At 49.1% G+C, this 13710-nt stretch overlaps 1 protein-coding gene across 2 annotated transcripts; it reads left to right on the forward strand.

Annotated features, from left to right (window-relative positions):
- The first annotated feature begins 1136 nt into the window (after window positions 1–1136).
- arsj (arylsulfatase family, member J) lies at window positions 1137–13037 on the forward strand. 2 transcript variants are annotated; one of them, XM_047049330.1, is made up of 2 exons: window positions 1137–2261; window positions 10986–13037. In XM_047049330.1, the coding sequence occupies exons 1-2, from the start codon at window positions 1936–1938 to the stop codon at window positions 12376–12378; spliced, it is 1719 nt and encodes a 572-aa protein (XP_046905286.1). In that variant the 5' UTR covers window positions 1137–1935; the 3' UTR covers window positions 12379–13037. The 2 variants fall into 2 exon arrangements, with proteins under 2 accessions (XP_046905286.1, XP_046905287.1); XM_047049331.1 differs by lacking the exon at window positions 1137–2261 and adding an exon at window positions 3695–3741 and having other exon boundaries at window positions 10986–13036.
- Window positions 13038–13710: the final 673 nt, after the last annotated feature.

The following is a 13710-nucleotide window of genomic DNA, read 5'->3' on the forward strand; positions in this document are numbered from 1 at the left end:
GAATGACTCATTCTGCTGGACAGAATGCCCTGGAGTCAAGGCACAAAATCCCAATGGATCACTGGCCACTTTACAAAGTCAAAATGGTAATAGGCAAATGAAGAGCTGAGCTGACTTTTGTTAGAGTCAAGCGAGACCCATCTGGACTCCGAGTGACCGCAACGGCTGAACACACGGGCTGCTCAGGTGAGCTCGACTTGCGATAAACCTTCGGAAAGTCGAGGGGCCTTAGTGAGTACAGCCGCTGTTTGTCCTGCGAGGCCTGTGTCCACATCTTGTATGAGCAGACCCGGTTTCTGTCTGTCAACGTTTGTTTATTGCGCAGAAAATGTATTCATTTTTCAGATACCCGCGCTTTGGGTCATTAGGAGTGTGTGTGTGTGTGAGTGAGTTCTGGACACATGGAACCTAAGTCTCCATCGGTTTAGCATTGCTCAAAGACGCACACTGTACACCCTCCAACACCTCTTGCCCAATTCAGTAAGTCACACCAAGCTCTTTATGCACGAGCCCCCAATCATAATAATATCTGTCAAAGGTTGGTGGACTGCATGGCTGAGTCCACTTCTGCGTTCCCTTCGAGAAAGTCAACATGCTCATGGAGATAAGCCCGGCTGAAGGAATCCTTTCTCAGCACAAGCCAAGTAGGCTAGTCTTCTCTTGAGCCATAACATGGATTATACCAGTATGAAATGGTATCATTTTAAACCCGTTGAGTCTATTCGAGAAGATTTGTTGTATCATTAGTCCATGAAAAGTCAACACATTCTGTGGTGGAGGTAGCTATAGATATATTGTCTATGCCAAGGAGAGCAACATGTACAGTAAAAATATAGGCAACCACTTTTTAGACAGATGAGAGATTACAGGTTTATTTCCTCACCAATGTTTTCGCAAGTTTAAGAGCTGTCTCCAGGGTCGAGCTATACATCAAATGTCAGACTTCCAGGACTGAAAATTCAGAAAACACATTGAGCTTCTTGCCCAGGAGTCCCGAGTAGGCTAAACATGTAATCAGTCACTCTCACGTCAGGACAGTTGTAACTCATTTGAATTATTCGTCTCCAATTATTTAATCACTAACACAACCAATAGGGGTGCACTTCTCGAGTTAAATAAATAAACTGAGAAGAGACCGCGCGTTTGGGTGACAGATAGGCACACTGGGCCAGTGTCAGTCATCCATGAGCATGATTGAATACATTTGTCTTTACTTTCGCGGTAAAGTGCAGCGGTGCAGCACAGTCAGTTGAGAAGAGAGAGCGCACGCAAGGGATAGGCTCTCCGCTGTATACGTTCATTCAGGGCAGTTTGAGAAATCGGCACTCACAGCTTGGAAGGGATAGGACCTCTTCATTCTGCACAGCCAGGCGAACCTGTTTCACGTTTTATCTGTCATTTCTCTTGGAATATTTTTGAGCCGTTAGCTGAGAATTAAAAGCAAGCATTTCTCGGATATTGGTCTGTTTGGAGCAAAGACTCAGAATCAAGTAACTTCAACGATAAGTGTGAACCGTTTTACAACTTTGGCATCCAGTGTTTTGGGCTTCTTGTGATTTGCAACAGTAACAAACTTAACAAACAGACCGCGACCGTAATTGAATGCACGTTTTCTTTTCAGCACGCATAGTTGAAACTGACATAAGAAGGGTCATCGATTGGTTGTGTTTTCATTTTTTTGTCAGGCTTTTGATACGGTTGCCTGCAGACAAACTTGCTGTGGAAGAATAGGACACTGACTATGATGCGAACCCAATTTCCAAGTGTTGCTGTTACCCCCGAACATGTACAACGTGTTACTGCACACAAGCTTTACCCATTATGACAACCAGCAACTATGTAGCCCTTTTTTATGTAACAGAAAAACATAGTTTTTTCATTTTAAGAGTGTTTGCAACGATGTATCAAATTGTTCAATTTTGACGAGACGCAAAGATGCACGCGTTGAAGATAAAGATGTTTCTTATTAGTGTTCTGGCGAGTTTACTGATGTTCTCATCTTCAACGCGAGGCTATCAGATGTCGTGGGAAAATTGGAATGAGAATTTGCGCAATCGAGTGAATGAACTTGACAAGACATCTACACAGCCTCACATCATTTTCATTCTGGTGGATGACCAAGGCTTCCGGGACGTGGGATACCACGGATCCGAGATCAAGACTCCGACGCTGGACAGGCTGGCTGCGCAGGGAGTGAAACTGGAGAACTACTACGTCCAACCGCTCTGCAGCCCTTCTAGGAGTCAACTCATGACCGGCAGGTGAGTTTCTCTCGTCCAATTTCTGATATACATTTGGATAAGGGTATTTGTCAATCCACATATCAATAACTCTCCATGTCAACGGTATTACAAGCTGGTGGGACATCTAGTAGCCCAGTTGACCATCACAGCAACAGGAAAAGAGGTGTTCAATACCAATTTGTTTATAGCAGATCATGTGATTAACTACAGCCAAGTGTGCAGAGTTTACACTATTATCATGGTCTCATGGGGTATCCTAATTAGGTAACATGAGGTCAAAATTCAAGACAGCCCATAATTTTAATGACTCACACACTCCATTCATTCTGCTGAGCGAGCACAGCGACTACTCAGACTACAGAGACTAGAGCATCTAAACCCCAAAGCCCTGCTTTGGATGCCATAAGCTGCAAAGAAGCACCCCGTCACTAACTACTTAACTGTTTGCAAGCTGTGCAAGTCTCTGGCTCCCCCCCCCCCCCGCCCCCCCCCCCTAGCAACCACCTTGTTTGGGTCCAGCAGCAGGGGAAGATACCAACGTATCAGAGAGCAGGGGGAGCTTGATTGCGGCTTGCCTTTGAAGTGTGCTTGGGTTTCGCGTCAGCGCTTTTCTGTTCTCTCCGTCCTCTGGGGCTCCAGGAGATGGTCTGGGGGGGGGGGGGAAGGGGGGGGTGCCTGCCCACATCTGTTCCACTCCTCAGGAGACGGGGACGTTGCTGGGCACCTCTCCTGGCAGCCGTCCGGGAAAATAAGGAGCAAAGTGCCCCTGCGGCTCTCTCTCTCTGTACTCCACCCCTGGTTGGCTTCCGCAGCAGCAGGAGAGGGGTAATGGTGGTGTCCACAGGGAAAGGGAGGTGGAGAGTCAGTCATGTTCCCAGACTACTCCTGAACGGGCGATGGGAGTGGAAGGGGTTGATGCGAGGCTGCGATTTACAACTAGACGGTTCACCTCCCAGGTCAAGATTAGAATTCAAGGAGAGGGTGTGCGGTGTTTGTTCTGTGTTTGTTGGGCGGGAGTGCACAAGTGTGTGTCTTCGTGGTGTGTGTGTGGCTATCTGAGGGTTGTATGTATAAATCTCAAAGGCAGACGAGAAGCTAAAGAGCTGTATTGTCATGTGTAGTGAATGAACCATCCTGGATTGATTTCCATTTCATGACTGCAGCAGATGTCCACCACTGTCTAGTCAGTGATCCATTCCCTCAGAGCATTAAAACGTCAAAGTCGATGTTTTTCCTTCTTTGTGTGCCGCGCCTTCACCCCTGAGATGTTTGGCATGGCAACCACCCGAACACATCCCCTCAGCTCTCCAAATCAACATTTTGTTTATTGAACCCTCATTGTAAGTCGTGTCTCTGGCCAACTGTGTGTATCAGGTTCTCTCAAATGTCAACACATGGATGGTTTCTTTGTCTCATTAATATTCTGATTTATCCAGGGGGCTGAAGCACTCCTGACAGGTCCAAATAAACCTCCTGATGGCCCAGAGCACAGCCACATGTAAGGTCAGGGTGAGGTCAGCTCTCCTTTCTGTCTGGAGTGACGTGATGTATGTTGTCTGGAGGTTTGAGTTTTTACAGTGGTGAGGAATAACTGAATTAGTCCTTGTCTAATGTGTTTACACTGTTTGAGCCAGATTCCTTCACAATACCACAAATGGGAAGATAAGAAGAAGAAAAATAAGAAGTATCATATGATAACAAGCTCTTGGAGTTGGAACAGCAAACCAAAAAGCCCAAATATGAGAACATTTACTAAGAGAATTCATCTTGCAGGAGAATCCTGAGAGGGACTCTCTGATGTTCAGTGCAACTGCTTCAAAGGGGAAACATGGACATGACCTAAAGGTTCATATCGAGCCATCGTTGTTTTTACCCAATTTTACCCTATACAAAAACAAACATAAATAATTTTATTTTAACCTTCGCAATGTTGGGGGTCTGAGACAGCCCGATGGTTAAAAGAAAACTTTTGACTTTGTTTTTGCATGCGGTAAAGTTGTCGACGGTGGGTCACAATGACTGATGGGTCAGAATGACCTGAAGATAACACAAGGTTTAAGTGAATATTGGAACGTTTAGAAGCACATTAGAGATACTAATGGTTGAGTATTGCTTTGAATTGACCTATAGTACTAAGACCCCGTACAGCAGGTGTCGTCCCAGTCTCCCTCTACAACCTCCTTCCCTGTAACACAACACCTCGCCACTGTGGAGAGGCCTTGCTGCCTCGCACACACAGGCCTCCTGGCCTCACTGCCTCTAACACACAGACCCCCTGTTTCCTCTCCTTGCTGCCTCGCTGCCTCGCTACCTCCCTGCCTCACACACACAGACCCCCTGTTTCGCGGCCTCGGGGGTCCGTTCCCGGTGATCCGTGACCCGATGGCAGCACGCAAGACTGACCCCAGCATTCGAGCGATCACAGGACTTCTCTGAAATGTGTATATCAGTCTTCACCTCTTATCCCCTCATTGTGCTCCCTGGGCAGAGTCCGGAGAGGAGGGGGGTCTGTAACTGAGAAGACATGGACAGACCAGAGGGAGCCTCTGTCCTGCTCTTGTTCTCACAGCAGTGAGAACACTTGATCCTGGGGCACCCTGCTGGCTCACCGGGTGGAGAGCGAACCACATAGGCTGAGGCCTTACTGCAGGGGCCCTGGTTGGGTTCCAGCCCCAGCCCTTTTCTGCATGGCTTCCTCTTTCTGTCTCCCTGCCTTTCCTGTCTCTCTCTCTTAACTATCACTATCAAAATAGATAAAAAGTCCCCAAAATGCTCCCCCAAAATATATTTTGATCCCTGATGGGAGCAGGGGAAGGGACTGCCATGCTACCTGGCCTCCCAAAGTGCTGCATCATCTCATCTCGACCTCTCTGGTTCTCCTCAAGGTTGCGCAGGTGAGATGAGAGGCTGCAGCTAAACTTCCCTGTCGGAGGTGCTCTGAGTGACTGCAACTCCACGACCCCTTCCTGTCCTCGCAGACCCGCTTTTTGGAAAGTGGAAGAATGCGGCCTATGTCTGGGGAATGCTTGTGTGACGGAGCGAGACAATGCTCCAGACCAGGTCTCTTTTGGAATAGGCCCCACTTCAGACCAAGGTGGTTGAGATGATGGAATTTGCCGGAGACGTTTTGTAAACACACTTCTGGCATGTCCAGATATGAGCGTCTCGGCACTGGGGCGACACGACAAACGTGCCCAGACACGGCAGACGTGCGGCCTGGGCTGAAGGTTCTCTTCGTGGATGGGGGGGGGGGGGGGAGAATGAGGCATCTGCAACCGACACGACGATTCTCTCCTGCCTCCAGTATGCAGCCTTTCTGGATGGGTTACAACCCCACAGCTGTTTGTCAGATAGCTGGGAAAATCATTTTAAATATGTCTACTGTACTGTCCCACTTTAAGGCTTGATAGACTTCTTCAGTGTGACTAACGTTCATAAACCTGGGTGAATAAAAGAATGTACTTTGACCACTTCCAGGGACATCTGTGTCTCTGTAGATCCTCGCCTCTCACAGGGACGGACCCAGTGGTCGCACTTGACAACCTGCCAAGCTGGGGAAACCGCTATCCGAGGCCTACATCTCTGATGAACTGCCGTCCGTCAGCAAACAAATGATTAGGAATGCGGCCCCAGGGTCCCCTGGGTGTTGTGGGCGGAGCGGAGATGGCCAGCGAGGATAAGAACAGGACGTCCAAGAGCACCTCTGTGAGGTGGAACACTGTGCTGCTGTGGTACTGACCGCTGTGGCTTGGAACTCTTATCGAACCGCAGCTTGTCGTTTATTTGACCTCCGCTGCTCTTCTCGCCTCTCGCCCCGTCACCTCTCGCCCCATCACCTCTCGCCCCATCACCTCTCGCCCCATCACCGCTCGCCCCATCACCTCACCCCATCACCTCTCGCCCCATCACCTCTCATCACGTCTCTTCCTATCACGTCTCGTCTTCCTCCTCACCGTCTGTGGGCTGTCATGTCATCTCTCTCGCCCACCTCCAGCTTCTCTGAGGATCTGCCTCTCTCTTCAGACTGCACCTCCACCCACACACTTACACACGCTATCCCGAGGCACCGGCTTGATGATGATGATGATGATGATGATGATGAATTGTTCAAGTGGGTAGTTGCGGCAGTGAGTGTTTTGATGGAGGAATTCAGAAGCCTGAGGTGAGGGTTGGTGGAGCGTGAGGGGAAAGGTCGGACAAGCGCCAAGGGAGAAGAAGAGCGAGGCTGCGGGGCGGTGCAGAGATAGCTGTGGCTGAGCCGGGAGGGAGAGGAGGGGAAGGGAACAGAATGAGAAAGTGAGCCACATCGCTTCAAGGCTGAATGTGATTAGGCTGCAGAGAGCCTGCTTATTCAAACCATATGTGGGGAGGACGTGGAGCACTTTAACATGGCTTGGCCCCGGCGCTTGGCCCAGTGAGGGTTTGGAACTAGAAGTCAGGCTCTGTGGCGGTGTAGTAGTGGTAGTAGTAGTGGCAAATGGCATTTGCCCTTGTGGGACTGTGTGTGATTGCTGGGGCTTGGTGATTTGTGTAATGGAGTGTGTGATTTAGCTGGCTTTGTGGCTGACCAGTTGTGTAAACAAACTGGAGCGATATCGTGATTAAAGGGGTGTTTGAGATTGTACAGTAACTCGAATCTGATTTGGCCCCGAGTGAGACCCTATACCGTTTTCGAGGATGATAATGAAGAGTGGGTGGGGGCACCAACAGCTGAGAGTCTTTTCTTTTGCTTCCGTTCCTGGCGTCAGACCAAGCTTTTGTCGGACGTCGGAAGCAGCAATGGCCCACCTTTGAACCTCGACCTTCAAACCCTGGAGCCCCTTCGACGCCTCGCAGGGTTTTAATGAGAGTCTGTAAACCAGCTCCAGCGGGACAGGGAGGAGCGGTGGTGGACGGGCCCGTCTCAAACACGGCAGTTATTCCAGTCATCGCTTTTCAAAGGGCCCTTAAAGGCTCAGAACCGTCCTACAGCAACACCAGAGACACCATTAGCGTCGATGGTTCCCCTCGGAACCCCCCTTATCTCAGAGAGGAACTACAGCTTCCTCAGGAATGCATGGAGTTCCAGCCTGTACAAGTCAGCATCCTACAGTTCGATGGTTGATCTGGTGAAAGACGAAAGCACGCACACCTTGACCTCGTCAACACACGGACGTAATTGTCCACGACGAGAGGTCTGGCACCTAGACTAGCTTCTTTTTTTATGACGAATAAAAGCAAATCGAGTGAAGGGTCAAACGTTTCACTTGGACTCTAATGGAATGTCTACTAGCAATCCATTTCTGACAGAGAGGCGAGATAAAGGGGCAGAAAACGTGAACGTTTTATGACCATATGAGGAAGGCAAAACACAAACTCAACTGCTTGTGAAGAGGGTTGGACGGATGCCTTGTGATGGAAAACGAACCGTGGTAGAGGTGTGTTTACTCTGCACTTAGCATCTGGACCCAGGACCCAGACTCCAAGAAGTAAGTTGCGTTGAGAATATAGACAGTCGGGTTATATAGCAGGGTGAACAGGTTCGGCTCTGTCGTTGTCGAAGCCGCCATGCGGAGCGCCAAAATCCCACGGACTTTCCCAGAGCTCGATTGTGTGTGCCTTCGTTGTGCGTGCGTGCGTTTCTCCACGGACAGATGTGGCTTCTCTCTTCCTGCCCAGCCTGGTATTAGATCATCATACCACTGGATTCATGTTGCACAGTCTAATGACATGCAGTCAGCACAACAATGAGGCCTCTATCTCCTCATGTGTTTGTTGTGGGGTAGCGGAAGCCCCCTGGGCCCAGAGCACCATCTGAAGAGGCTCTCCATCTCCACATGAAACGCACACAGGGATTAGCATTCCCCTCATTTCACATTCATTCATTTCGGTCCGCGTCCTGTCGCCGGCGCGTCTTCCCGCCCTATGTGATCTCTCCGTCGAGAGGAGAAAGCTGAAATTGGATTTCAGGTCTCACCGCTTAAACGTCGACACTCGTGCGTCCGGTGGGTGATTCCATATGAAACCATGTGGTCCTCTTTCCACGCTTCCTCGGGAAAAACTCTCCCCCCCCCCCCCCCCCCCCCCCCCCCCTTCACGCAGACCTGTCCTCCTGAGAACTCACTCGATAGGGACTTCAGGGATATTTACCCCTTTCGGTGCCATGTAGACATCCCCCGCTGATTTGAGCTCTGTAAAGTCGACCCCTGACAAAGCAGGAACGCTTTGTGCGCCAGGTGTGTTGTGAGCATTGTTACCATGGCAACAGGCGCTGAGACACATCTGCCATGCAGTGGTGGAGGAGGAGCCTCCCCCCCCCCCCCCCCCCCCCCCCCCCCCCCCCAGCATGCTGTTCTGGAGAGGGGGAACCATCACCTTCTTAGCTGGCCTTCTTCCCCCGGGGGCCCATTAGCTAATCCATATGCTGTCATTTTACATGCAAACACTAGAACACACATAAACATGCACACCAACGAGAAACAGCAGGGTTCAGGCAAGCATGTAGACACCCTCACTATTATCCAGATGTCTTTTTGCAAACCGTATGACAGGTTGATGTTGTGTCCAACCTTTTAAGTCGGTAACATTTAAGTTGAAAGCCTTTAAGAATGTTCCAACGTTTCATCAAACTAAACCGTGTTTTAGTACTTTCAGTTCCTCCAATTAAGGATTAGCCGGCTCCCTCAAATATATGTAGCTGTTTGCTATAGAAACCAATGTCATATCAAAGACAATATGTGTGAACAGTTCTGCCTTCAAAATATGCTAGGGAACACCTGGACGTCAGTGTGTGAAGAAGTGATCATGTGGTGGATGGTTGACGCTCCCAGAATTAAACTAAATCCATTAGCACGCTGTACTCTCCCACATATCACTTTGAAGGTTAAGGAAACTTAGACCAAACCAAACCTATAAATTACCTCAAGTACAGCGCAATGGGCGACCCAGCTGTGGTGCGTGGAGGGGCCGTGTGTGCGTTCTTGTGCACGTGTTTGTGGGAGGTGGAACAGTATGAGGACCCCCCCCTTCCCTCCTCCCTGCCCGGACTCCCACAGGGCCACGCCGCCTGCCCGACCTCCACATCTCAACAGCAGGGTATAGACGGGGTACTCGCTCACCCTATTCTTTGCGCAGTAGCAAACAACCACCTTCTCTACCTTCCCAGAGCAATGGGTGTGTGTCGTGTCCTCCTTTAGCAGTAGAAGAGAGAGAGAGATGAGAAAGAGAGGGAAAGAAGTGAAGAAGGAGACTGGTGTTCGTGTTTTCTTTCTCTGAAAAGCAAAGTCGATACTCCAGGCAGAGCAGAAGTCAGTGGTAGTTTTTTTTTTTTGTTTTTTTTTTTTTTCCTTCCTTATGTAGACGCCTTCCAAAATCTCAGGTTGACTCACTTTTGAGCCAAGACAGGCAGTCTCCTATAGACACTGGCAGACTCTTTTAAAGGCCTTGTCAGCCACAGGCAGCAAAGCCAGACTGCTCTCACTATGTCATTGTATGTAAACGTAACTTGGCTCTACATTGGATTACTACTGTAACGCTACAGTGGCTCCTTATGATCGATGGCAGCTAAATATGTGGTAATAGTTGAGTACAGACATTGCCTGTGGTTATATCTTTTGGGATGTAGACATCAAGCTTCTTGTTTTCTTGTGGACCCAACCATTCATAATGAATATTTTAGTTGGGTCTGAAGTTTGTTCAAAACACTGTCCTTTTCCATTTCCCAACCTGTGTTTTTAAACGGCATTTCAAAGCCAACTTATCTATCACTGCCAAGATGGCGTCCACATGAATGCAGCTTCGTCAGCTGAAGGTCATCGCTTCGTCTCCTACCTCCTCCTTAGTAACAGGTTTCCAGTTCCTGCATCAGAGCTCTGGGAAGAGCTTCCACCTTTACCTCCACCACAACATCCTCTACCATATTGGTCTTGGACATCTCCTGTCAAACACTGTGGACTTGTGTTACCAGGTTTAGGTTGCCAGGTTGTGCACTGAACACTTCAGAGTCAAAAGTATCTCAAGAGAGTCAAAGTATCTGTCCATTCCAAACCGGCTTGCCTTGGACCGCGTCCATTGTCATTAGAATGGGTAATTCACAGTGTAAAACTTTTATACAAAGCATTTTCTGTGCAGACTAGTAGTCTGTGAAAGGGTTCGTTGTGCAAGCAATTTTTTTTTTCACTTTGCTAACTTATAAAAGGATACATTTTAAAGGGGATTACCATGGTCTTGGGACTGCGTTTGGTGCATTTTATTGAAAGTCATACAGTAGCACATTTCTCCCGCTGTTTACTTGTCTAATTAGTAGTGACCCTATATAACTCAGTCCACTGCCATTCAAGCATAGAATTTTCAGGAAGCACTTTTACAGTTTAAACTCTGTTAAATCAACTGATGACTGTTGAGTTGAGAGAGGAACATCAAAACACCTTTACAGTGTGTGTGTGTCACACGCTTGTTGAACTTGAAACTTGAACACTCATTACCACACATTGCACTATAATGGTCACATGGGACTAAACTACATGGGGAACCAAAGTGTTTTTAATGCTTGATGACTTCCCATGCGTCCGCCTTCTTAACCTTTTTCAATCTAAGGAATTTGTATGGCTTTGTGTTGAACCTATGCAGTCCTGGTAATGTCAGTATGGGTTTTAATGACGGTTGTTGTGGGTGGAAAAAAGAAGGCTGAAACCCTGTTCTTTGCTCTGCTTACTTCACCGGTCAACTGAAAGTTGATACAATGCCGTCCCTTCTGTCTTCCAGGTACCAGATCCACACAGGCCTCCAGCACTCCATCATCCGAGCCAGCCAGGCAAACTGCCTTCCCCTGGAAAATGTGACCCTGCCCCAGAAGCTGAAGCAGGCGGGCTATGCCACCCACATGGTGGGCAAGTGGCACCTGGGCTTTTACAAGCGCGGCTGCATGCCCACCCAGCGGGGCTTTGACACCTTCTTCGGCTCCTTGCTTGGCAGCGGGGACTATTATAGTCATTATAAATGCGACGGTCCAGGTATGTGTGGGTACGACCTCTACGAAGGGGAGGAGGCGGCCTGGGAACAAGATAGGGGCCTGTACTCAACCCTGATGTACACCCAAAAGGCTGTGAATATCTTGGCCAATCACAACCCCAGGAAACCTCTCTTCCTGTATCTTGCCTATCAGGCGGTCCATTCCCCTCTGCAGGTTCCTGCCCGTTACCTGGAACGCTACAAGTCTATCCCCAACCCCCACCGCAGGAAATACGCAGCCATGGTTTCCTGTTTGGACGAGTCCATCCACAACCTCACGCAGGCACTGAAACGCCACGGTTTCTACAACAACATGGTCATGGTGTACTCTTCGGACAATGGTGGCCAACCAATGGCCGGGGGAAGCAACTGGCCTCTGAGGGGAAGCAAGGCCACCTACTGGGAGGGGGGCATCAGGGCGGTGGGCTTCGTCCACAGTCCCCTGCTCCTGAACAAGGGCACGCGGTGCCGTGGGCTGGTCCACATCACCGACTGGTTCCCCACCCTGATCGGTCTCGGGGAGGGGACCCTGGACGAGGACCTGAACTTGGACGGCTTCGACGTGTGGGACGCCATCAGCGAGGGCCGGCCCTCCCCGCGCCAGGACATCCTCCACAACATCGACCCCATCTACACCAAGGCCAAGAACGGATCCTGGAAGGCCGGCTACGGCCTCTGGAACACGGCCATCCGCGCCGCCCTCCGGGTGGGCCACTGGAAGCTCCTGACGGGGGTTCCCGGCTACAGCGACTGGGTGCCCCCGCAGACGTTTTCCAACCTGTTGCTGACCAACCGCTGGCACAACGAGCGCGTGCGCTGGGACCGGGGCAAGTCCGTCTGGCTTTTCAACATCACGGCCGACCCCTACGAGCGCGTGGACCTCTCGCTGCGCCACCCGCACATCGTGAAGAAGATGCTAATGCGGCTGGCTCAGTACAACAGGACGGCGGTGCCGGTCCGCTACCCGGCGAAAGACTCGCGGTCCAACCCGCTGTACAACGGAGGGGTGTGGGGACCCTGGTATAAGGAGGAACGCAAAGACGAGGAAGAGGAGAGGGAGGTCAACCTCCTCACCAATCACCTGGCGAAGACGCGACGGAAGAAGGCAAGGAAGCAGAGGAGGAAGGTGGAGGACTCGCCTTTTTAGCGCCCGCCTTTCTTTTGTTTTGTGACGGTGCTTTTTTCTCAGGGATTGACACACACACTCTGTCTGACAGGACAATTCTGGTTAATGGACTCTCTCGCTCATTTGACAGGCTTTCAAACTCAGATTTTGCTGTACCCAGACTCACAGAAATCGGGCGTACATTTGCCTCATTAAGGACGAGACCCACTCTTTATTGAGCACTACTGTTAGCCTCAACAACGAAGACCTCAGAAGTGTTAGGGCATTGAAAGAATGTTTTATTTTTGTAAGTTTTAATTTTTTTGCATGCTTGAACTTACGTGACCTTATGATTGTTCGTAGATTTATTACACTTAGGTATGAAGAAGAAAAATAATTAACATTTGCTGACAGCGGCATTATTTTGTCGAAAGTGAAAAATCAAAGACTATGGAAAAATGGTTGTATTAAATTAGCTGTTGATTGCAGTGTTGCAAGATAATATAACCAGATGTAGGATTTATATCTGAGACTAATGAGATTACATTAACTTTTGTTTTACGAGCAAAGTCTGTCTGTACTTAAATATCTTCTCCTCCATAACCCCTCCTTAGGTCTGGCACCAGTCCAACTTGAATGTAAAACAAACTAACGAAATAAAAGCCCCATGATAAAGATCTCTCTTTCTCCAACTTTTTCTCCTCTCTCCCTCTCGCTGTCTCTCCTCTCTGTCTCTCTCTCTTACTCTCTCTGTCTCTCTTACTCTCTCTGTCTCTCTCTCTGTCGCTCTCTTACTCTCTCTGTCTCTCTTACTCTCTCTGTCTCTCTTACTCTCTCTGTCTCTCTCTCTTACTCTCTCTGTCTCTCTCTTACTCTCACTCACTTTCTCTCTCCCTCCCCCTAGACATTTATTGACAGTTTTATCAGACCTGATTTTCTCATATTTTTGGCTGCAGTCCATGCTTTGGGAAAGCGACAGGGTCTGCTGCACTCTTTCTTTGTGCTGGCGCGTGGCTACTTAGTACCTCTTTACTTTAGTGGAAAATACTATAAAGCAGAGTTTCACCAGTGGGAGAGAGTTAACTCCTTTGATGCCGATGTTAAATGTTTTAGGTTGGTCCGTTTCAGCGCTACAGCGGTGAGGGCTGGAGAGCGTTTAAGGGAAAGACTGAGAAGGTTGTGAGCAACACAGGCCTCAGAGGCTGGGCTGGAGAACAGGCCTTAGCAGATTAGAAGGCTGTATTTTTTATTTGACTTGTTGCCTGGAGTTCTCCACAAACATGTGCATGAACAAGAAAACACAACATTGGATGACAAGAGGTTCAAACCACTAAACAAAAGACTTGTTGTTACTTGGTTGTAGTTGCACTTAAC

This window comes from Hypomesus transpacificus, chromosome 25 (genome assembly GCF_021917145.1).
Source record: "Hypomesus transpacificus isolate Combined female chromosome 25, fHypTra1, whole genome shotgun sequence".
NCBI lineage: Eukaryota > Metazoa > Chordata > Actinopteri > Osmeriformes > Osmeridae > Hypomesus > Hypomesus transpacificus.